At 45.9% G+C, this 22,622-nt stretch overlaps 4 protein-coding genes across 4 annotated transcripts in view; 2 read left to right on the top strand and 2 right to left on the bottom strand.

Annotated features, from left to right (window-relative positions):
- The window catches only part of LOC114803387 (uncharacterized), a 189,876-nt gene that overhangs the window by 127,291 nt on the left and 39,963 nt on the right, over positions 1 to 22,622 (top strand).
- On the top strand, positions 643 to 5,869 carry LOC114803394 (adenylosuccinate synthetase isozyme 1 B). The gene is made up of 13 exons (XM_029002922.1): positions 643 to 968; positions 1,965 to 2,067; positions 2,143 to 2,205; positions 2,273 to 2,323; positions 2,402 to 2,468; positions 2,556 to 2,663; positions 2,739 to 2,820; positions 3,606 to 3,732; positions 3,901 to 4,055; positions 4,340 to 4,464; positions 5,145 to 5,242; positions 5,325 to 5,474; positions 5,627 to 5,869. The coding sequence occupies exons 1-13, from the start codon at positions 783 to 785 to the stop codon at positions 5,677 to 5,679; spliced, it is 1,368 nt and encodes a 455-aa protein (XP_028858755.1). The 5' UTR covers positions 643 to 782; the 3' UTR covers positions 5,680 to 5,869.
- On the bottom strand, positions 7,384 to 13,491 carry slc35b2 (solute carrier family 35 member B2). The gene is made up of 4 exons (XM_029002923.1): positions 13,262 to 13,491; positions 11,035 to 11,225; positions 10,442 to 10,602; positions 7,384 to 9,811 (listed from the first exon to the last, which is right to left on the bottom strand). The coding sequence occupies exons 1-4, from the start codon at positions 13,279 to 13,281 to the stop codon at positions 8,873 to 8,875; spliced, it is 1,311 nt and encodes a 436-aa protein (XP_028858756.1). The 5' UTR covers positions 13,282 to 13,491; the 3' UTR covers positions 7,384 to 8,872.
- Positions 14,586 to 21,462, bottom strand: nfkbie (nuclear factor of kappa light polypeptide gene enhancer in B-cells inhibitor, epsilon). Its single transcript, XM_029002924.1, has 6 exons — positions 21,085 to 21,462; positions 19,506 to 19,608; positions 17,701 to 17,911; positions 16,856 to 16,944; positions 15,157 to 15,405; positions 14,586 to 15,084 (listed from the first exon to the last, which is right to left on the bottom strand). The coding sequence occupies exons 1-6, from the start codon at positions 21,360 to 21,362 to the stop codon at positions 15,016 to 15,018; spliced, it is 999 nt and encodes a 332-aa protein (XP_028858757.1). The 5' UTR covers positions 21,363 to 21,462; the 3' UTR covers positions 14,586 to 15,015.

Raw genomic sequence — 22,622 nt, 5'->3', positions numbered from 1 at the left:
GGCATTCGTGGAAATGACATCATCAACACCATTCACCAACCAAGTGTCTGCCGCAGACAGGAAGTCGTGTCTGCTTTGTAAAAAAAATTACATTAGTGCTCATTTTTACATCCAATGACCGAGCAACTGCAATGCTTTGAGAAACGGGAGGTAACCTTTCCCCTTATGACGTCACAAGGGGACAAATTCCAGATCCGACCGTCTGAGCTGCCACTCTCTGAGCGGCAAGGCAGAATGGCCAAAGCACTCTTTACACCTATCGCCATTTCAAGCCACTGGGGGAACATAGACAGGCTGGGGGAACTCGTATTAATGTTAAAAAATAGTCAAATTATCATAACTGAGGAAATTTAAATAATCTCTTCCCAAATTGAAAGAATGGACCAGATTAAAGAGTTCAAACAAGGTTCTCAATTCTTCTTTTTACTTACATTTGGTTTAAAATCACATAAGAATATGTTTTTAAACTTACTGTATTCTCTATTGAGTTATGATAAGATATATATCGAAATACTGAATTCAACGTTTATGCCTGTTATCTTGAACAGAAAAATCTTCGCTTTACTACTACTGCTTGTGACGAGAAAGTGACAAAAGCTTTATACCAGACTGAAATACCTCGGTCACGGTGAAGGTCACGTTCTGCAGCAGCTGACCGCCTCGGCTCGGCACGGATCGGCTCGGCTCGGCTCGGCTCGTTTCGACTCGACTCCGCTCGGCTCGACTCGGCTCGGCTCGGCTCGGCCCGTCTCAGACTGTCGGCTTCCCGCCGTGCGGTCAACATGTCGGGCGGCTGGGCAGCGAAGGACCAGAAGAGCCGCTGGAGCCCCTGCGCCGGCGCGAAGCGCCCCAGGAGCGACGCGGGGAACCGGGTGATGGTGGTGCTCGGGGGGCAGTGGGGAGATGAAGGCAAGGGGAAGGTCGTGGACCTGCTGGCGACGGAGTCGGACGTCATTTGCAGATGCCAGGTGAAACACTTCGAGTTCCATGAGTAAAAAGTACAACTGTACAAATCTCTTTGAGGAACTTTGGATGAGTTCTGAAATAATAAGAAGTGATCCCTGTTTTTTATGTTTGTCCGGTATTGATTACTTTAATATATTATTATTATTAATATTATTACACTCTTCCTAAAGGCATTGATATTTTTCATCGATTCGCTAAAGATCACAGTCCTTTCACTTGGAATAACGCTAACATAAATAATGAAATGCATATATACATTAAAAGAAAGTATAGTCATTAATATACAATTATTCAGAACTGGATGTATATACCTTTGAACTGATAATACAACAAATCGACACAGACATGCAAACACGCTGTAATTTCTCCATATATTTTCATATTTTAAGAGTAAAAAGGTCCTAGAAGCAACTGTGTACAGAATGGAAAGGCAGGAGAAACGCTTTAAAATGCTTTGGCCGCTGCAGGGACAGACAGTTGGCCGGGTGGCAGAACGTTCCTCTCTGTGAGCTTTGGGGGATATAAACGGGTCACGGGATATTGAGTCAGGATATGTGAGAAGGCCAACGTTCACGCTGCCCCGCTGCTAAAATAGCTGGTGCAGCCCGAGGCGAGTGGGTTGCCAGCGTCCCGGGAAGACGGGCGGGACCAGGAGCTCAACACCACTCATCATCTGGCCTTCTAACACCAAAATAGCCCTGCTCGAGATAGTCCTTGACCCGACCTCTTCTTAAACACAATATTTACCCTCATCGGCCATACGTGTGAGAATATTCTAGTATTCATGTGCATTATGATGGCCGATCACAGATAGCCCAAGGGGGTGGGTGGAATTACTGGAGCTGCATCAGCATTCATTCTATAGCTGTTTTATGCACTGGCAGAAAAAAAATAATCTTGAAACAACTAGTTCAGGAAAGGAGTGAATAAAATCCAGGAATTTGTGTCCAGAACGGCTGTCCACAGTTCCAACTAACAACCCATCATCTTTACTGTAGGGGGGGAACAATGCGGGTCACACCGTAGTTGTGGATGGGAAAGAATACGACTTCCACCTGCTCCCCAGTGGCATTATCAACCCCAAAGCCATCTGTTTGATTGGTGGGTATTCTGCTTAATGTGGCGCCACCACCGGTTGACCAGTTGGAATTCACACCAAGCATGTGTTCCTCGCAGGTAATGGAGTCGTCATCCATCTCCCAGGCTTATTTGAGGAAGGGGACAAAAATGAGAAGAAAGGTGAGATTTTCTGCAGAGCTTGGCATGCCCACGATTGGCTCTCTGAAAATTTTTTTTTTTGCCACAGGCCTCAAAGGCTGGGAGAAGCGACTGGTCATCTCAGACCGCGCTCACATTGGTAAGACTGGTTTCAGTCAAATTGACCTGCATCTCTGCATTGGCAATGTTTGGGCTAACCAGCGCCTTTGTTGGTCAGTCTTTGACTTCCACCAGGCAGTGGATGGGCTACAGGAGGTGCAGAGACAGGCCCAGGAGGGGAAAAAGTAAGACACGTATGTGGAGAACCTGGTGTTATTCAGCAGTTGGCCCATCGGGCTCACAGTAAATTCTGGCTGACATCACTCTTACAGCATAGGAACCACGAAAAAGGGAATTGGACCCACCTACGCCAGCAAAGCTTCTCGAACCGGCCTCAGGATCTGTGACCTGCTTGCAGACTTCAGGGATTTTTCAGACAGGTTTTGCACGGATCGTTCCGCCCAGTGTGCACATATTCACGATTCCTGCTTCTTATGTTGTACTGTGGATTGCAGATTTAAGAACCTTGCGCAGCAGTTCAAGTCCATGTTTCCGATGCTCGAGGTGGACGTGGATGGACAGTTGAAAAAGCTTAAGGTATGCGCAGGAACGGGTCTCGCTGTGCAAAGGTGAATATCATGTAGCTTTAAAAGATGAGAGAGGTCTGCGATTTTTACACGTCAACTCTGAGAGACGGAATGTAAAAAGAATCTGGGAAATCACATTGTATGTTTTCTTAAGAATGCATTTGTATAATGGTGCAAAAAATAAGTATTTGGTCAATAGCAAAAGTTCATCTCAATCATTTTTTAATGCAATGACAGAGGTCAAACGTTTCCTGAAGGTCTTCACCAGGTTTGCACACGCTGTAGCTGGTATTTTGGCCCATTCTTCCATGCAGATCTTCTCAAAAGCTGTGCTGCTTCGGGATTCTCTACTGAATTCTCAGATTCTCCTTCGTTGTCTGAGCGGTTTGTTTGGCATCACTGTCATGCTGGAAGATCCAGCGTAGCTTCATCTTCAATGCGCTCACTGATACCTCTAGGTTTTTGCCAAAAGAAACTCACAATACATGACCCCCATTCATCATAAAGCCTTTCCTTCATCTACATTTACATTTATGGCATTTGGCAGACGGCCTTATCCAGAGCAACTTACAACGTGCTTTCATGTTACCGTCAATGAAGTGTTACCATCATCTTCTTGTTACCATCAATGAAACCATCATCTAGCATACGGTCACAACAGAAATGAAGAGTTGAATTTAATCTTCATCACTAATTGTGATCGTGTTTAGGCCCAGCCCTAATCACCAGCATACTGGATTCTCATCTTTCTGTGCTCATCCACACCGTGTCGTGTAAATCACCATAACTGTACAGGAATACGCAGAGAGGATCCGGCCCATGGTGAAAGACGGCGTCTATTTCATGTTCGAGGCTCTTCATGGACCCCCCAAGAAAATACTGGTGGAGGGAGCGAACGCTGCCCTGCTGGACATCGATTTTGGTAATTTTCTTACCGTCCTAGACACGTCTCTGTATGCCTGCTAGTTTTGTGCTGGTCTACCAGCTAAAAAAAATTTTTTTACATTCTTATTTTACTGCTTTTCGAAAACAAATCAAACCAAGCCGAATTGCCAATACTCCTCACCCTCACCTTCTTGGCACGTGACAGGTACCTACCCATTTGTGACCTCATCGAACTGCACAGTTGGCGGAGTGTGCACCGGCCTGGGCATCCCCCCTCAGAATGTCGGGGACGTGTATGGAGTTGTGAAGGCCTACACCACTCGGGTGGGCATCGGGGCGTTCCCCACGGAGCAGCTCAACGTGAGTCCGATGGGCGTACACCACAACTACCAAGCAAACTACTGATTCATGCAAAATGGACAAGATTAGTCAGCGTGTCCCACGGTATTGCTGCTGAACAGAATAGATCAACTGAACGGGATGCTGTTCTGGAAAAAAAGTGCTGACCTGCGCAGGGACCTCCGATTTTATTCCTGAGGGAAAAGACACGTGCTGTACCTTTGCATCCCGCCAGGGGGCAGCTGACACTGTTTTTGTTCAAATGCATGGCCCTCCATTTCTGAATTTATGTCCAAACTGCATAGGAAATTGGAGAGTTGCTACAGACCCGGGGCCACGAGGTGGGCGTGACCACGGGGAGGAAGCGGCGCTGTGGTTGGCTGGACCTGGTCATCCTGCGCTACGCCCACATGATCAACGGCTTCACCGCGTCAGTAGAATCCACACCTGCACGCTACTTTACTCTGAGAGTACCTACATGCCCCAGAGTTTAGAGGTCATCTTTTTAAAACAGCGTATTATTCCCGTGAATTAACTGCAGGGAAGTTCAGGTTCTATATTCGACAGATATTCGGAGAATCACCCCTCCACAAAGATTCTACTTATTTCTCTCAATAGCTCCCCCTTTTTTTGAGGGGTGGAGGGGGGAGTGTAGAACTGTGTTGCTGCATGGGACTAGTCAGACACACACTGGTTTATTGAGGCTTTCTGCACCCTTGGTTTTATATTAATATTTCAGATACTTTTCGATAGAATATTTTTTTTTCAATAGCTTCCACATGAAGTGACCTTATGACCCCAAATCACCGTAGAACTGTCTACCTACATGGGACTACATTGTCAGGCACACCTCCATTTTGGAAATGGAAAATTCTCTTTTTTCCCCCAATAGGTACAAACCGACCCTTTGACCCATTGAGATCTTTTGCACTCTCGGTTTTATATTAGTATTTCAGAAATTTCTAAATTTTTATTTATTATAAACCTCGTTTAGCAGCACAGTTATAGATTGATTTTGCTCCCACCACTCAAAAAACAGGGAAGGGAACTTCACTGTGGTCATGAATTAAAATGCTGGATGAGGAAATGATTGCTCTCTCGTGATCTTAGGCTGGCACTGACAAAACTGGACATCCTCGACGTTCTGGATGAGATTAAGGTTGGCGTCGCTTACAAACTCAGTGGCAAAAGGATTCCTTACTTCCCAGGTACCTTTGTCCACATAAATCTGCCCAAATGTCCAGCGATTAGGCACTGAATGACGAAGCTGGCTTCTCTGTTCCTCCCCAGCCAACATGGAGATCCTCCAGAAGGTGGAAGTAGAGTACGAGAAGCTGCCAGGCTGGAAGAGCGACACCTCGGCCTGCAGGAAGTGGGACGACCTTCCCACCAAAGCTCAGAATTACGTCCGTTTTGTGGAGAATCACGTTGGCGTGCCCAGTGAGTCCGTCAAAATAACATTTATGTTTTATAGTACCAAGTTTTTTTGTTTTTTTTAAATAAAATGATTATTTTTGGAGTAATAACTTGCGGGGAACACGTCTGAATTTTACCTGTGGCTAATTTTATTGATCTCTCTGTTTCATTTACAGTTAAGTGGGTCGGCGTCGGAAAGTCAAGGGAGTGCATGATCCAGATGTTCTAGGTTCTGCTGTAGAACAGCCACCTGTTATTTACTGCAGGTGCTTGCCACAGTCGTAGATTTTTAACAGACGGGAATAAATGCACCGCCTTCACACCTCACCACACTTTTACCCGTCTGCTCGCACCCAGTTTATATCCTGTTTTTGTTGTGTTGAGACTTGAATAAAACCTTGGCCAGTATTTGTAAGATCTTTCATTGTTCTGCTTCTGTATATACCCACGTAATCGGTTTCATCTGTTTTTTTGGGGTTTTTTTTTATTTCCTGCTAATATGTTTATTAAAATAAAATAAATAAAACAGGCAGATTAATTCCACAAGGGTACGAGTGTGCGTGTCCGTGGACACGCTGACTTCTTGTAATGTTCCTGTAAAGGTTCCTTTATGTCAGCTGACTGAGTGAAATATGTTTTAACATTTTTTTTTTTTTTTTAATCAGCAGCCTTGATAAGATGCAGTACAGTAAATAATGAAACCTGCAGAGTTAACATTGTGCGGATAGCAACATGAGAAACAGGCATTACTCCACCACCTTGTGTCAGTCATATATACAATGCCATATATAAAAGTGAAAGCCTGTATGGGCCGTGGTTAGAGGTTTCCCTCTTATCTTATATGTAAATGTCAAGCCATGAGTTTCTTTGCAGTCACATGGTTTCTAGTAAAACGAACAGAAGAAATGACGGCCTGTCTTTCAGATGAGTCTTACTCATTCTGAGAAGTGTTTGTGTGAAGGAAACGACAATTTCAGCTGTACTGTTTGTATCTGGGTTTCATTCATAAAGAGCATGTGAAAGGGCTGTCAATCAATTGAAAAAAAATGTGTGTGGGGGGGATTAGAGCAAACTACTTTGGTTTTATTTATTATTTTCAGTCTATTTTATTCAGATGATGCACCATAAATGCGCTTCCTCTGATTGAACCCGATTTCCACACTCTGCATGTTAAAAAAAAGCACATTGAGTGGCTTTCTTTGAGTGACTCTGCAGCCCACGTGTCTTCATTTGAAAATACATTTACGGTGCCGGCATTTTCCAGAGTGACTTACAATCAGTAGTATAGGGACAGCCCCCCTGGACATACTCAGGGTTAAGTGTCTTGCTCAGGGACACAATAGAAGAAACCACCACCCATTAAAGCTTTAATAACTGGAAGCACGCACACGCACACAAACATTTGGTAGTTGATCTTGGAAGTTTATTACTACTACTACTACTACTACTGATAACCAATTTTGGTTTTGTACCAGGGTGGTAGTAGCCTAGTGGTTAACACACTCACCTATGAACCAGAAATCCCTGAACCAGACACTTAACCCTGAGTGTCTCCAGGGGGGGACTGTCCCTGTAACTACTGATTGTAAGTCGCTCTGGATAAGGGCGTCTGATAAATGCTGTAAATGCAAAAAGGCTGCGGAGGTGCTGGAATACTGCGCTGGTTTTAAACGTTGTAGCTGTAAACGTAGAAAAAGGTTTCTCACAAATTCAGGGACATATATATATATATATATATATATATATATATGTAATGAGACATTTTTGTTATCTGTAAACTACAATATAGAATAAAAACTTAATAACGTTGCTCATTCACAAGTTCTCAGGCGTTTTTTACACTGCTGTGTGACGTTGTCGCCACCACTGCACTCCAGACTTCAGAGGCTCCAAGCGGTCAGGAGTTGGACAGAAAACCCACTTACAGCATGCGTTTAGGCATTTAAATTAATTTAATAGTTGCTGCATGTTTTTTTTTTTTTTTTAAAAAAGGGAGTATAAAAACAGCGTACTTCACTCGCACTTCATTTCCTCTCACCATTCAAAATTTCATCAGAGACGAACAGAGCACTTCCCCAAGGAGCAAAGCACACAGACCGGAGCAGTAACAACGCAGCTCTCTCAGAGAGATTTCACCAGGAAAATAAAGAAGGGAGACGGAGGATGAGAGAGCTGCTGCAGAGGAACAGTTCAGAAAGCACCATCCACCAGGTCACCGTCTACTTGCATAGTAGTTTCAAATGAGAGATTTGAGCGTTTCATCCGTTAAACGTCCCTTTGCTGCATTAAACATTAAACCAAAAAAGCCAAAGGAACCCAGAAGGTAACTGCATGACTTTCTAAAGCAGACAAGATGCACTTTCATTTGTTCCATTAAAAAGAAACTGCATTATAGGAGTCTATAGGTTGATCAGTCTACAGGTTGATTTATGAAGGAAAAAAAAAAAAAAAGATCTTCACCTAAACATATCGTGTAATAATAACTGCGCTGATTCATGTGTAGAATTCAACAGGATCTAGGACTTTGGAAGACCTTTCACTTGCACAGAGGCGGCCACGTTGGTTAATGTTGGTTATAAGTGCTAAAATGTAGGTAACATTAATTTTTGGTGTCTGGTTCCCACTCCTCAATAATTCTTAATAATAATAATAATAATAAGCATTATTATTTAAAAAACACAAGGGAGTGAATTATCAGAAAAGGGAGCAGAAACAGGTCATCCCAAAACGAATGTTTTAATTTTTTCACGTGACCCGGTGAATGACGGAAACATCTACACACGTCTAGATAAACACACCTACTCACTCAAAGTAGGTCAAAATAAGACAATCATCAATCTCTGCAATGATCACGAGTCCTCTGTAGCAGGGAGATTCCCACGGCCCAAAATATCCCACTTCCTGTGACGTTCGGCCTTCTGCTCTGGTTCCTCAAACAGTATAACTGTAGTGTGGAAGAGTTGAACCAAAAAAAACCAACCATATGATTACATTTCTAATATCAGCACCAAAACCGTGGATAGCCACATAAAAAGCCACATTCCACCATGTTCGTTTCCTGGACACGATGATATGTCACCCAAAACCCAAACCACGGGCAGGAGGAAAATCACACATGAACACCAGGTAGGAAACAGAACCGAGGAGCGTGGCTTCGAATACGACAACAGAGGGTGAAAACTCAGGAAAATCCGGTTTTTGACGGCAAATGGGGGGTTAACTGAGCGTTAAGTTTACAACAGACGCGTTTAAAAGAGCCCAACCTCTCAGGTCAGACCAGTAAGTACATTCACAGTCCCGTCACGCCCAACCGTCCAATCAGATCCCTTATCTGAGCGTGAAAAAGGCAACATCCCTTTTGGTACCTGTAACAGCGTAACGTAGAAAAGTAGACGGCCTGTATGCCGTCTCTCGGTTGGCGTCTAGACTTTCTGGACCGGCGCGGACGCGGCGCGCTTGCTGGCCTTCTTGATCCGGCTGCGCGCGTAGACGCGGAGGAACAGTGCCAGGAAGACCACGGCCACGCCCAGGCCCCCCACGACCGAGACGGCGTGGCCGTACAGGAAGCAGGACAGCAGGATGGCCATGGCCTGCCGCAGGGTCATGATGATGGTGAAGACGGCGGCGCCGAACTGGCTGATGGTGTAGAAGATGAAGAGCTGGCCGCAGGCGGAGCAGACCGACAGCAGCACGGCGTGGAAGGCGAACTCGGAGTGGCGCAGCATGAAGCCCACCGAGTCGAAGAAAGCCCCCTGCTCCAGCAGCGAGCCCACCGTGAACAGGCAGGAGAAGAGGTTGACGCCGAACATCATCTGGACGGAGGACATTTTGTACTTGAACAGGTTGTCCTGCCAGTTGGAGGTGAAGCTGTCGAACATGATGTAGCCGCCCAGGATGACCACGCCGGAGAAGGTGGTGACGGTGGACAGGTGCTTGTGGGTGGAGCTGGTCAGGAGGAACATGCTGACGCCCGCGGAGATGAGCGCCGCCGTCAGGTATTCCCAGTATTCGTAGCTCTTGCGCGACACGATCTTGCCCATCAGCATGACCGGGATGACCTTGGACGCCTTGGCCAGCACCTGCGTGGGGAAGCTGATGTACTTGAGGGCTTCATACTGGCACCAGCTGCTCAGGATGTTGGAGAGCGAGGCGAAGGAGTACTTGTACATGGGCGCGCCGTGCCGGGGCTGCTTGAACAGGACGCACCAGAGGCCGGCCACGGTGAGCGCCAGGATGCGGTTCATGAACACCAGGAACTGCGAGTCTTTGAAGCGCTCGCCCCCTTCCTCCTCCGCGGGCCCGGCGCCGTACGACCGCGTCATCACCCGCTCCTGCAGCACGCCCCACGTCAGGTACGAAGCCTGGAAAGCAGAATAAACACCAAACACAAAAAAAAATATCTGTTATGACCGGTATAATAAAATATTAGCCATATTCACTCCGATAATGACGCGAATCCTCAACATCGTGACAACATCATGGGGGTGGGAGGGGCCAGAAGACCCAGGTTCAGATCCAACTTAATACCCTTGTGTCCCTGAGCAAGACACTTAACCCTGAGTGTCTCCGTGGGGGACTGTCCCTGTAACTACTGATTGTAAGTCGCTCTGGATGAGGGCGTCTGGTAAATGCTGTAAATTTAAATAATGACTCGAATCCTCAACATTGTGACATCATGGGGGTGGGAGGAGCCAGAAGTGGCGCAGCATGAAGCCCACCGAGTCGAAGAAAGCCCCCTGCTCCAGCAGCGAGCCCACCCAGGTTCAAACCCCCCCTTACTACCATTGTGTCCTTGAGCAAGACACTTAACCCTGAGTGTCTCCAGGATGGGACTGTCCCTGTAACTACTGATTGAAAGTCGCTCAGGATAAGGGCGTCACCCAAATTTCACTGTTCTGAAAGTCATTTCAGCGTTGGCTTGAGATCTGTTAGATCAGACCTGTTTCATCTCAAGAAGAGCGTGCACGTCGTGAGTAAAATAAGTGGGAGACCTGAAGGCCAGCGGCACAGAAGATCAGTTTGAAGGCCTGCCATGATGACGAGCTGGACTCCGAATCACTTCTGGGCGCCACGGAAACCTCATCCAGCAGTCCGGACTTGGAGTCGCTCCCGAACACACATGCCTTTATGACGGGAAAACACAGTCCACGTCCTGCAGGAACAGAGTCAGTATAACTTGTAGGTATATATATGTTTTTAAATGGTGTTACGACACATTTCTCTCTACGATGTAACACACGGGGCGTGGGCACATTCCCTAGTTCACGCATCACAGCGCTTGTATTAAAATGCTGATAATCTGCACATTGGTGCTGGCAGTGGGCGTGGCCCCGAAGTGCCTGGAGAAAAGATTACACATCGGCCAGAATGAGGAAGTAGGGTGTGTGAGAGCTGTCAGTCATGCATACTTTGTTTATATATACACACACGTTAAGAAAAATCTTTGTCTATGTGGCACTGTGTCTGTGTCAATAGACACAGTGGGTGGAGAGGTGGCTCCTCCTGTCCAGAACGTCTTCTTCCTGGAAATCCCGAAGACAAACACCTGTGTTTCCCTGGGGGGGTGAAATAAGGAGCACCGCACCTGTCTCCAGGTAGTTGGCCCTCTTGAAGTACCCGATGAGGAGGTAACCAGGGACAATGATGGTGGCATAGCCCAGGACGTTGAGGAGGAACCGGAACAGCCACACGTCCTGCCAGTCGTCCAAAAGCGATGCTCCTTCAGCGTCGGCCAGGACAGGCGAGAGGAACGCGAACAACACGCACGCCAACACCCTGCGGGAACAATAGAGATGTATAGCGCCGGCGCCGAGGCATGCCTGTTGACTCTCCTACGGTTAAATGGCAACCTGACTGGGCTGTCAATACTCAAAAAGAGAATTTATGCAAGTAACACACCCCTATAAAGACACACACCTTCCAACGCCTACAAAAATGATGGGAACCCAGCATGGCTCTAGAAGGGTGTACAGATTTAAAAGTGAAAAGTGATAAAGTGAAGTGATTGTCACTTGCGATACACTGCAGCACAGCACACGATGCACACAGTGAAAGTTGACCCATCACCCTGAGTGAGCAGTGGGCAGCCATGACAGACGCCCGGGGAGCAGTGTGTGGGGACGGTGCTTTGCTCAGTGACACCATGGCAGATCAGGATTTGAACCGGCAACCTTCCTTAACCGCTAGTCCACCACTGCCAGATATGCAAAAGGAGCAATTTAAAACTCTTCTTGCAAGAAGTCTAGTTACAGACTACACACCTTTAACATCCTAGTCTACACTATCTGCAGGCCTTGTTAGTAAAGGATGGGTCCTGGGTTTTAGTTAGCCAGTATCATGACAATATCTACTGTCTAAACGGTCTTATATGGTGACAGGTCTCTCTCAGCATTGGTTATTTCCCCAGCTAGTTACATTCATCCAGAGCGAGTGCTGCAAATATCCATGATCGACAGCCCTCGTTTGATTCATCAGGACCTGATCGGTAGACATTCTCATAAGAAGGTACAGACGACTGTACACAACGCAGAACGTGGTGGTACCCAGCAAAAGTGCTGAAATCTGCACAAAAATTGCGCAGGTTTCCGTTCTGCTGTTAACAGATTAATGTTATTGCAGGAGAACATTTTTGATTAATAGTGATTTTTTAATAGTGAACCATACTCAATTAAATCTACCTGACTGAGGTTGAACAAGTCATGGAAAAGTTTGTACGTCACACAACGAAGCGTGTGTGTCTGTGTGAGAAAGATGGAGATTCCTCGCCAGGGCCCACTCCCCGGAGCGCAGACCAACAGAGTCCCTTTGTGCTTGTGGCGCAGAGACCAGCGCAGCCCGACGGGCCGCAGCTCGACCCGCCCGTCCAACAGCTGGCCCATTATACAGGCAGGAATGCGCCGCCGCCGCTCCTCACACAGATCGGACATTCAGAGGCAGGTAACGGTCAGTGGCGTGGCCCGGCCAGCGAAGGGTAGGGATGTGCGGCTCGATACTATCAATACCAAGTTGAAGGGGTGTGTATTGATAAGATACGTATCACGATATATTGTGATACTGCTGCACATATTGCGATATTGTACAGCCAAAACCACGCAACTCAGAACATAACAGAATTTGCATTAAAAAATATTGATATCTGGATTCCCTGTATTGCCACGTAAAAGATTGGATCAATCTTTTTGCTCTTCTATTTCTGTACGACGTTCCAACTCAAAGTAAACATGAACGGTGGTAGTAGCCTAGTGGGTAAAACTCGCCTATGAATAAGAAGTTCGAACCCCACTTACTACCATTGAGTCCCTGAGCAAGACATTTAACCAGGGGGCCTGTCCCAGTAACTACCGATTGTAAGTCGCTCTGGATAAGGACGTCTGATAAATGCTGTAAATGTTAAGTGTAAATGTTACGGTGACGTCACTGAAAGGGGCGGTCCGAGCCCGTTGGTCCGACTTTTGCACGAAGTAACATAATATCGGTCAGTATCGCCGACGCCAAACTGATTTTTGTATCGGACCGAAAAGAAAATCATCGGCGCCGCACAGTCCGGAAGTGAAGGTTCAACGTCCAACAGCTCACCTGAAACCCAGGAGCGACACCGCATCTCGGCTCAGGTTTCACGGCGACGCGGTTTTACTGCGCTCGGTCCGGACGTGGAAGGGTCCGTGTTTATTTACGCGGATGCTAAGCGAGTTAGCCGACGCGGATTCCGGCCGTGAACCGCTTCCCCACCTAAAACAAAAACGCCACGGGTCCGGTGGACGGAGAAGGAGTGTCGCCAGAGAAAGGAGGGCGAGAAAGAGAGAGAGCGTCACCTCCGTGGAAAGGGTGTCATTTTCCCTCCGGCTCCTCAGCCTTCGGCGATGCCGCCTCGGCGCCTCGTTCACCTTCTTCTCGCCGAGCGTCGCCGCGGCGGCCCTGTTTATCGCTAACGTGTTCAGTTTGAGGAACAGCTCCACGCCGCCGCCGACATCATCATCATCATCATCATCACCACCATCATCACCATCTACTCCTACTGCTTACTGCGCTTCTTCTCCTCTGATGTTCCCGGCGAGCGGGAAGCAGGCTCAGAGGCGCATTAGCGCCACCAATAGGACCGGAGGTCGGATTGGGAAATGCAGCCGCGGCGCTACTTTTAAATTTGCCGCAGGGTTGCATGTTGCACGCTGGTCTAGTTTTCGATGGCCGCCTCACTCGATATGAAGGTGTCAAAAGTACACACATTCTTGAAAGTTGAAGTATTGGCTGAACATTTTTAAAGCATGTTAATAGTAAAAAACTACAGGCTACAAAACATAATTAAAGTATAAAAGATTAAGTAACTTTGCAAAAGAGAAAACCATGTTTTCCAAGTGCGAGTAGAGAAAAATAAAGTGAGATGAATACATTTACAGCATTTATTAGACACCCTTATCCAAAGCAACGTACAATCAGTAGTTACAGTCTCCCTGGAGCAACTTAGGGTTAAGTGTCTTGCTCAGGGACACAATGGTAGTAAGTGGAATTCGAACCCAGGTCTTCTGGTTCATAGGCGAGTGTGTTACCCACTAGGCTACTACCACCCTATACAAAATGTTGGCCAATCTTTTCTAAACACATAAAATAAAACTACTGCAAACTAAACGTCTATGTATTTAAAAAAAAAATTGGTATACAAACAGATATTAGCCTACGCATAAATATCACCTATCAGACATTAAATGCATACCCTATGACAAACTTTTATTTAATAGCAGAAATGTGAAACACGGTGGGAGTTTCTTGTTCTTGTCATCCCATTTAGGAATGCTTTGTTTTGAATGACAAACTTATGGTAAGGTATTTTAAGGTATTAAATAACTGAATAGACACATTTGGAATAAACCAAAAACTTTAGCAACACAGAATGTTTGACACTTCTTGAAAATTTAATTGCAAATAAAAATATTGGACAAGTTTTTTTTTTTAGACAAGTTTGGCTGTCTGATGCACGATTATAAATGCAGCATAAAGACAGACTCCCTCCAAAAACCCAAGAGAACAGGAAACATTTGACAGGAAAGTTATGGATCACAGACCGACTTCCTGGACAGCAGGAAAGTTTGACTCCATGCTATACACGCTTATGGCTGAATAGAAACACAATGTGAACATTGCTTGTTGCGGTCATATGGGTTTTATTAGGGAGAATTTTTTTTGTTTATTTATTTTTAAATCACACTGTAACAGGGTATAACAAAAATGGTTATGAATACATAACTGTACAAAAAAAGTAACAAAAATGAAAATAAACACCAAAAAGATTTATGTCTCCAAACCAGCATCAACCAGAGTAGATCAGGTTCGAGAACATTGAGAGGAAAGGCTTTAAGAGCTAGAAACATATATAACTATCATTAGATGACTCAATCATCTTCTCTTGTTAGAAATGCTCTGAGGATCAACTTAACCTGTTGATTTACTCAAAAATATATTCTCATGTTTGTTAATTGGTTGCTTTAACTGCATTCAATTTGAACTAATAAACTTTTTTTAAAGCTACATCATTTCAGTTGCTTTTGAAGAGATCAGAATCCTCAACGCTTTTTCAGAACTGCACTCCAAGCACTGACCTTCCAGAGATCTGAATGTCATCAAAGGGGAACAACGCGAGGATCTGAAACACACAAAATAAAAATTTAAAAGTGGTCACATGATAAAGAGCACTTTGTTTTTCCTTTTCACTCACATCATCATTTCCATCTGCAAGATCTAGCGCAGTCTCATCTTCAATATTCCTGATCATTTTGTCGGCGCCAGACTGGCACAGAAGGTCGGCGATGGCAGTGTCCTGCCGGCCCACGGCGAGATGCAGCGGCGTGCAGCCGTTGAACATGGTCACGTCCACGTTGGCGCCCTTCGCCAGCAGCAACCTTGCGCCAGTCACGTCGTGCAGCTCCACGGCCATGTGCAGCGGCGTCTTCCCGCTCGTCCCTTCCTGATAACAGGAAAGACAGCGCAGCTCGCGTTTACTACAAAGAAGTAGCTGGTAAATCAAGGTTTTGTCTGAAGTCATATTTCAGCAACTAGCTAGATAGTGAAGTAACTGTATAGTTCAACAGACATTACTAAAGAAAGTTGATGCATCATGCAGCAGTTAGTATGGCAGTTCATGGTGTAGTTTTCTTACGATTTAGCTGTAACAAAATTAACATTTATTGGTTGAATTGTGTATATTATACAAAAAAAAAAAAGAATATAATGAATAAATTGTCTAAACAAATTTAAAATTCTTCAGTAAATCCACAATATTTGTAGCTGACTGGTCGTGGGGCTCTGCAACGCGAAGAGTCTTAACTTTAACTTTAAAACAATCGAAACTGGGCTGGTCCAGGCTCCCCTGAATGCATAGTCCACGTTTCACTTATTGTACATTATGGCTTATGGTGAGAGATCGGCCATGTCCCATTCCGCGCACTATCGAGTTGCTTATTAATAGAAAAAAAGTTGCATTGCAAATCTTTTTTTATTGCAACCTCACATATTTATATTGCCATTTATTCGATTCACGGTGCATCAATTAATCCCTAGCAGTTACTTCTGGAAAGTGCTGTTCCGGATTCAATAACGCATGCAAAAACTCTGCTCAATCAGAATAAACCACTAGCGCTGCGTTTGTTTCCTACCTTCTCTTCACCTTTGAATCAAGTGTGAAGTGTCTGTGAAGCTTTTAAAGTGAAGGTATTGTCACTATGAAACACTGCAGCACAGCACACGGTGACACAACAAAATGTGTCCTCTGCTTTTAACCCATCACCCTTGGTGAGCAGTGGGCAGCCATGACAGGCGCCCAACCTTCTGATTACGGGGCCGCTTCCTTAACTGCTAGGCCTAGCTAGAGCTCGTAGGTGACAAATCCCCCTTGGTTATTAAAGTGCATATGGTGCAGCCGGAACAGAATTTCTAACTTCTCGTTCACGCTGCGTCGCAATAAACCTGTGTGCTGGGAGTACATTACATTTACATTTATGGCATTTATCAGACGCCCTTATCCAGAGCTACTTACAATCAGTAGTTACAAGGGACCTTCCCCCTGGAGACACTCAGGGTTAAGTGTCTTGCTCAGGGACACAATGGTAGTAAGTGGGATTTGAACCTGGGTCTTCTGGTTAATAGGCGAGTGTGTTAGCCACTAGGCTACTACCACCCTACCCCTACCACCCACGCGACCATTATGTGGTGGCAACAGCCAATAACTACTCCTCCGGCTTCTGTACTGTTAAATTGAAAACTCAAACTCAGATCTTAAAATCACAGCCATAATCCCCCATCCCACTCCCACCCCCAAAAAAAATTCCCCCACAGATTGAAATAAACCAAAGAGAGATTAGTGGATTAATATGATGATGTGCATCAACATTACAGAATATCGGCTTCTCTGGACTCACCTGAATGTTGAGGTCCGCACCTTTCTTTATCAAGAGCTTCATGAGACGGTGGCGTTGATGCATTGTGGCCAAATGAAGGCACGTGACCCCTGAATACAAACAGTAAAAAGTAGTGTGAAGAGACAACATTTGGGGGCAGTGGTGGCCTAGCGGTTAAGGAAGCAGCCCTGTAATCAGAAGGTTGCCGGTTCAAATCCCGATACGCAAAGGTGCCAATCCCGATACGCAAAGTAAAGCACCGTCCCCACACACTGCTCCCTGTGCACTCCCTGCTCGCCAAGGATGATGGTTAAAAGCAGAGGACACATTTCGTTGTGTCACTGTGTGCTGTGCCGCAGTGTTTCACAATGACAATCACTTCAAATTCAACATTTGAAAGCTTTTAGGTGACTAAATGCTGTAAATGTAAATGACTTGGAGGTGCCAAGACGAGAAAGTCTTGTGGGGGTTAGAATACCACTGTTTTCCCATATCAGGAGTTCTCTCTGGAAAAAGCAAAAATATCAAAGGACAATCTGACTGGCTTGTGGCAACCTTTTTGGTAGCCATAGGTGCTCAGAGCCCATTCTGCTGGGGGTTCTGACTAACAGTGTTAATATGTACTGTTCATCTCTTGAAATTACAAAAAGAGGGCGAGCAATTTCTCATCTAATTCCATACAAGTGAACATGAATACAAGCATAAAAATCCAAACGAAGTGTCATTTAGGTCTTCCCCCAACCCCATAACAGGTCTGTCATCTCATTCATGAAAGAAATGTGGCCGTCCATCCATGTCTTACAGCTAATTAACTCAACTCGTTTAGTTATTATAATACGATGGATTCTGAAAAATCACACACTGACCTTTCCAGTTCTGTGCCTCCAGCACTGGGGCGAGCTGAGTCGGGGGAATGTTGTGGGTCAATTCACTGACACACTCCGCCCGGCCATGCTCACAGGCCACGTGAAGGGGGGTGTTCCCATCCTGGTCCTGCATGGCCAGATTGGCTCCGTGCTGCACCAGGCTCCGAACCAGGGAGGAAAGGTTCAGGTACGTGGCCAGGTGTAACGGTGTCTGTGAAGCAACACCCCAGAAACCCTTCACTCAAGGTTTGCGTTTTTTTACGTGCACAAAAAGAAATGCATGCATTAAACAAACAGCCAATAACAGTTTCCTGAATGATGAAATCAGTATTGAAATCCTTCCACAGGCCATTAGACACCTGAACACTCGGGGACTTTCCTCCTTGGATTGACACACACACACACACACACACACACTACCTCTTTTATGTTTAAAACATATCTACTACAGCAGCATTTGCACCATATTTCTACTTGTTTTTTCTTCATTGTTCATGTCCGTAGTCTTCTTTGTCGCCTACATGTTTTGTCTGAAGTAAATGTTATCTGGCACTTTATGTAGCCCGGTCTGTCGATGTCGCACACTTGCATTTTGTCGGTATGTAACGTTGTTTAAACGTTACATGTAGCAGCAGGTTACGGAGAAACGTTGTTTCACTTCAGAGACTGTAAATGACAATAAAGCTCAACTTGAACTTGAAAATTGCAACAATCCCACTGGAAACAAATCATATACTGAACCGATATACCGCATATACTCAAGTTTATCCATGTTTTTTTCTTCAGAGACAATCATTTTCCCTTTCATAATGCAGCCACTTAAATCATTGACGTTACAATGTCAAAAATGTGCCAGCAGATACTACAACACAATACCACTTTTATTAAACAGGTAGCAAAAAAAAAAAAAGCAAATTATTATCAGCTCCATTAAGCATTAGAGTTAAGAATGCTTTTTAAACGTACAGGGCTGTCACCCCATATGTTGTATCATACCAACGTTATGCGTCCAAGTGTGAGATTTCATTACGCTAAATAGCCTGAAAATGATTGTGATGCTATTATGAGAACATCCCCACACAAGGTGACGTCGGTGTGATTTCTGCCATTCAGTTGCATGTCAATTGAAACCTGTCGCAGTGGGGGCCCTACGTGCAATCGTTCATTATTACTCACTATTTAGATGCAGCACTGACTGATTATTAAAAAGGAAAGCAGTGAGAAATACGGTCAAAGAGGCCTTCTGGTAACCGTCACCCAGACAGAACACTTTTCCATGACTCACGCGCTAAAATGCTGACTGCCACACTCCTATCTCCTGTCTCCTTCCTGTCGCAAAAGCACGCTCCTCTACCGCTAATGCAAATCATGCAAATTCTCTTTTAACAATACCCACGATTAAAAATAAAGAAATAAACGCTTTTTCAAGCATAAAGATGCGTAAATAGAAGAGGAAACGCTTGTGCAGACGGCACAAAAATGCACCTTAAACCCTAATAGGACTATTTATTAGAAAATTGCGTTGGCCAAACACTTGGGACTATCGTGGGTTAAGCGACTGTGCCGTCGAAGGCGAGAGACAGTAGGTTGCCGTCCCCGCGCCCACGACCAGGCGTTCACGCCGCACTACGTCCGAGCTCAAGGTAAACAAAAACGGCGTGTTGATGCCGCTCAGTGATTCGCAGCCATTGAACAGTGCATCTACAGGGCTGGCACGTTGGGCCTGGCGCTGTACGGATGTGTCACGTGGTAGAAGTGTGACAGCGAGTGACGCACCGACCTGGAAAACCCTGCGTGCACTTTACCTGGTACAGGTCATTTTGAATGTCCAGCAGCTCCTTGGGGAAGAGCCGTATCAACGCGTCCGCGAGGCCTTCATCCTCGTGGATTATGGCTAAGTGAAGGGTCCTGCACCAAAGACAAATAAAAACGGAAGTTTATGTATAATTTTGCATCAGTACGCCATGACTGTCTCCAGCTCCGACAGAGTAATGAGGAACCAAGGAACCTTTCGTTCCGTGAAAGCACGAACACGAGGGATTACTTAGAAAACTTCGCCGAAGCCGGTTGTGCAACATTGGAACTTTGCGTCGCGAGCGGGGGAGCCTGGCGGCCGTCGCGTTTCGAGCGCAGGAAGTGGCGCCTCACCGCGAGGCTCGTTTTCCATTGACAGAGAGGTGGGCTCACCCATTGAATCATTTCACCGCGCACCTGCAGACTTTTACCAGACTTACCAGCAGTGACGGGTACGCTGCAGATATTCCGCAACAAAAAGGAACACAAATTAAAGATACAGATACATTTTTTTAAAATAATAGCAACAATTCCTAGTATAGTTTACACCACCAGCAATATTTATGGCATTTTGCAGACGGCCTTACCCAGAGTAACTTACGGTGTAAATATAGCGTAAAAAATCCAATTCTTTGACTGACATGAATATATGACATATTATTGAACTTTTTTTTTAAGCCACTGATTTTTTCCCCCTCTATAGTTAATAACCCTGGATTACAAAAATACTTGATATTTCTGCTACGGTGAACATCTCGGTGCGGAAATATCCACTTTTATTTCCATTTGATTGCTTTAGGCCCAGTAGAACGTACCTGCTAATACCAGCTCACACCTTCATATCTAATACCTGATCAAACAAATCTTCCAACATCTGCTGTGCGTTTTAGACTTTCACAAAATGAGACAACCGTCTCAGAGCAGCAACGCACAAACCTGAAGGTCCAGAAGATGTTGAGAGACCTCCTGACATTCAAAAGAGCTGCACAACACAGTCCCACCCGACCAAACTCCAGCACGGAGTGGAAGCACTGCGACCTACACCACCATTTAAAGGTTTAGGGTCACTTAGAAAGGACTTTTTTTTATAAAATCCTTTTTGATGCATTAAAAAGATGTGAAACGGGAGAGAACTCGAGTCCAGGCTGCATCTTGTTCATCACCACCACCGGTTTCACCTCTAACCCAGGTGTCCCGCACAGAAAGCACAGAACTTGATCTCCATTCATTCTAAACCCCAGAGAGAGAAGCACCAGAACATGCATCTGGCTCAACCAGGGGAATTTCCACCATGTTACACTTCTGCTTTCACACACACACACACACACACACACACACACACACACACACACACACACACACACATTCGCCCCACCAGTGGCAATGTTCTGCTCATACCTGCGAGTTCCTTTATTGTTACAAAATAAGAATAATAATATTAACAAGCAATATTAAGATTGATAAGAGCCACAACTCGATTGTAGGATAAAGTTCACGAAAGATGAGTGATGGTTCTGATGTCGCCTGTTGCGGCAGGAGGAAGTGGCCGCATGTCGCTCGCACAAAACGAGGGGAATAAAAGGAACGTACGTGTCCCCGTCGTCGGTGACGGCGGCCAGGTCGGGCTCCGCTTCCTGCCCGTCGCGCTGAGCGGGCACCGCGCACGTCTTCAGGATGTCGCCCAGGCTCTCCACGCTCAGGGACGCGGAGCCGTACGCGGAGTCGTGCCGCTCCTCGGCCGCGCCGTCCGCCGCGGGCTCGGCTCCGGAGCGGCAGACGGCGGCCAGCGAGCGGTACGAGTCGACGCCCGAGTCGGCGCGGAACTCGTCCGGCTCGCCCTTGCCCCTCGCCTCCTCCCGACTCGCCATCGCGCCGTCCGGCCGCGACCCGTCGTGACCCCGGGCCGACCCCGCGCGAGCCCATGTGAGGCGGCGCGCCGCGGCGCGCGCCCGGGCGCCCGGAGGGGGGCGGGGGATTCCCCCAAGGGGGCGTGGATTCACGCAGTGGGCGTGGTCTCTTTCAAATTGATACCACCGACCTGCTCGGGATTTTAAATCACTTGAACATGTTCTGTTATGGTGTGATGGTTTATAATACCAGTTGGATTTTCTGTCATAAAAAATAATCTCAATATATTTTAAGTTAGAAGTGGTGGTAGAAGTCTTGTGGGTAACACAAGACCCAGGTTCGAATCCCACTTATTACCATTGTGTCCCTGATCAAGACACTTAACCCTGAGTGTCTCCAGGGGGGTGACTGTCCCTATAACTAATGATTGTAAGTCGCTCTGGATAATGGCGTCTGGTAAATGCTGTAAATGTAATTCATTTTCAATTAACATGGACAGAACTCCTGAGAACAAGGTTGTAGCCCATGTAGCAGCATGTTCATCACAGAGAGTTCAGTAAAAGGGAAGTGGGTGGCTAAGCGGTTAAGGAAGCGGTCCCCTAATCAGAAGGTTGCCGGTTTGAATCTCAAGGTGTCACTGAGGTGCCACTGAGCAAAGCACCGTCCCCACACACTGCTCCCCGGGTGCCTGTCATGGCTGCCCACTTCTCACCAAGGGTGATGATTAAAAGCAGAGGACACATTTTGTTGTGCCACCATGTGCTATACTGCAGAGTTTCACAATGACAATAACTTTCAATAAAACAATACTTGTAGTCCTGAAAGAAAATCTTAAGCATTCAGTTAATTTTTAAAAGGGATAAAAACAGATCATAATCCTGGAATGTGGTGGACTAGGTGCCACTGAGGTCCCCTTGATCAATGCACCATCCCCACACACTGCTACCTGGGACCCTTTCATGGCTGCCCACTGCTCACAAAGTGATGGGTTAAATTTGGGTGGGTGGGTGGTAGTAGTCTAGTGGGTAGTAGCCTAGTGGGTAACACACTCGTCTACAAACCAGAAGACCCAGGTTCAAATCCCACTTACTACCATTGTGTCCCTGAGCAAGACACTTAACCCTAAAATTGCTCCAGGGTGACTGTCCCTGTAACTACTGATTGTAAGTCGCTCTGGATAAGGGCGTCTGAAAAAAGCTGTAAATGTACATATTTCATATGACAATCACTTTCACTCACTAATAAAGAGTGCATTTTAGCAAAATTACAGTAAATACAGA

This window comes from Denticeps clupeoides, chromosome 14 (assembly GCF_900700375.1).
Source record: "Denticeps clupeoides chromosome 14, fDenClu1.1, whole genome shotgun sequence".
Lineage (NCBI taxonomy): Eukaryota > Metazoa > Chordata > Actinopteri > Clupeiformes > Denticipitidae > Denticeps > Denticeps clupeoides.
The sequence above is the reverse complement of the archived record's forward strand: the minus strand, read 5'-3'. Positions and strand labels throughout refer to the sequence as shown.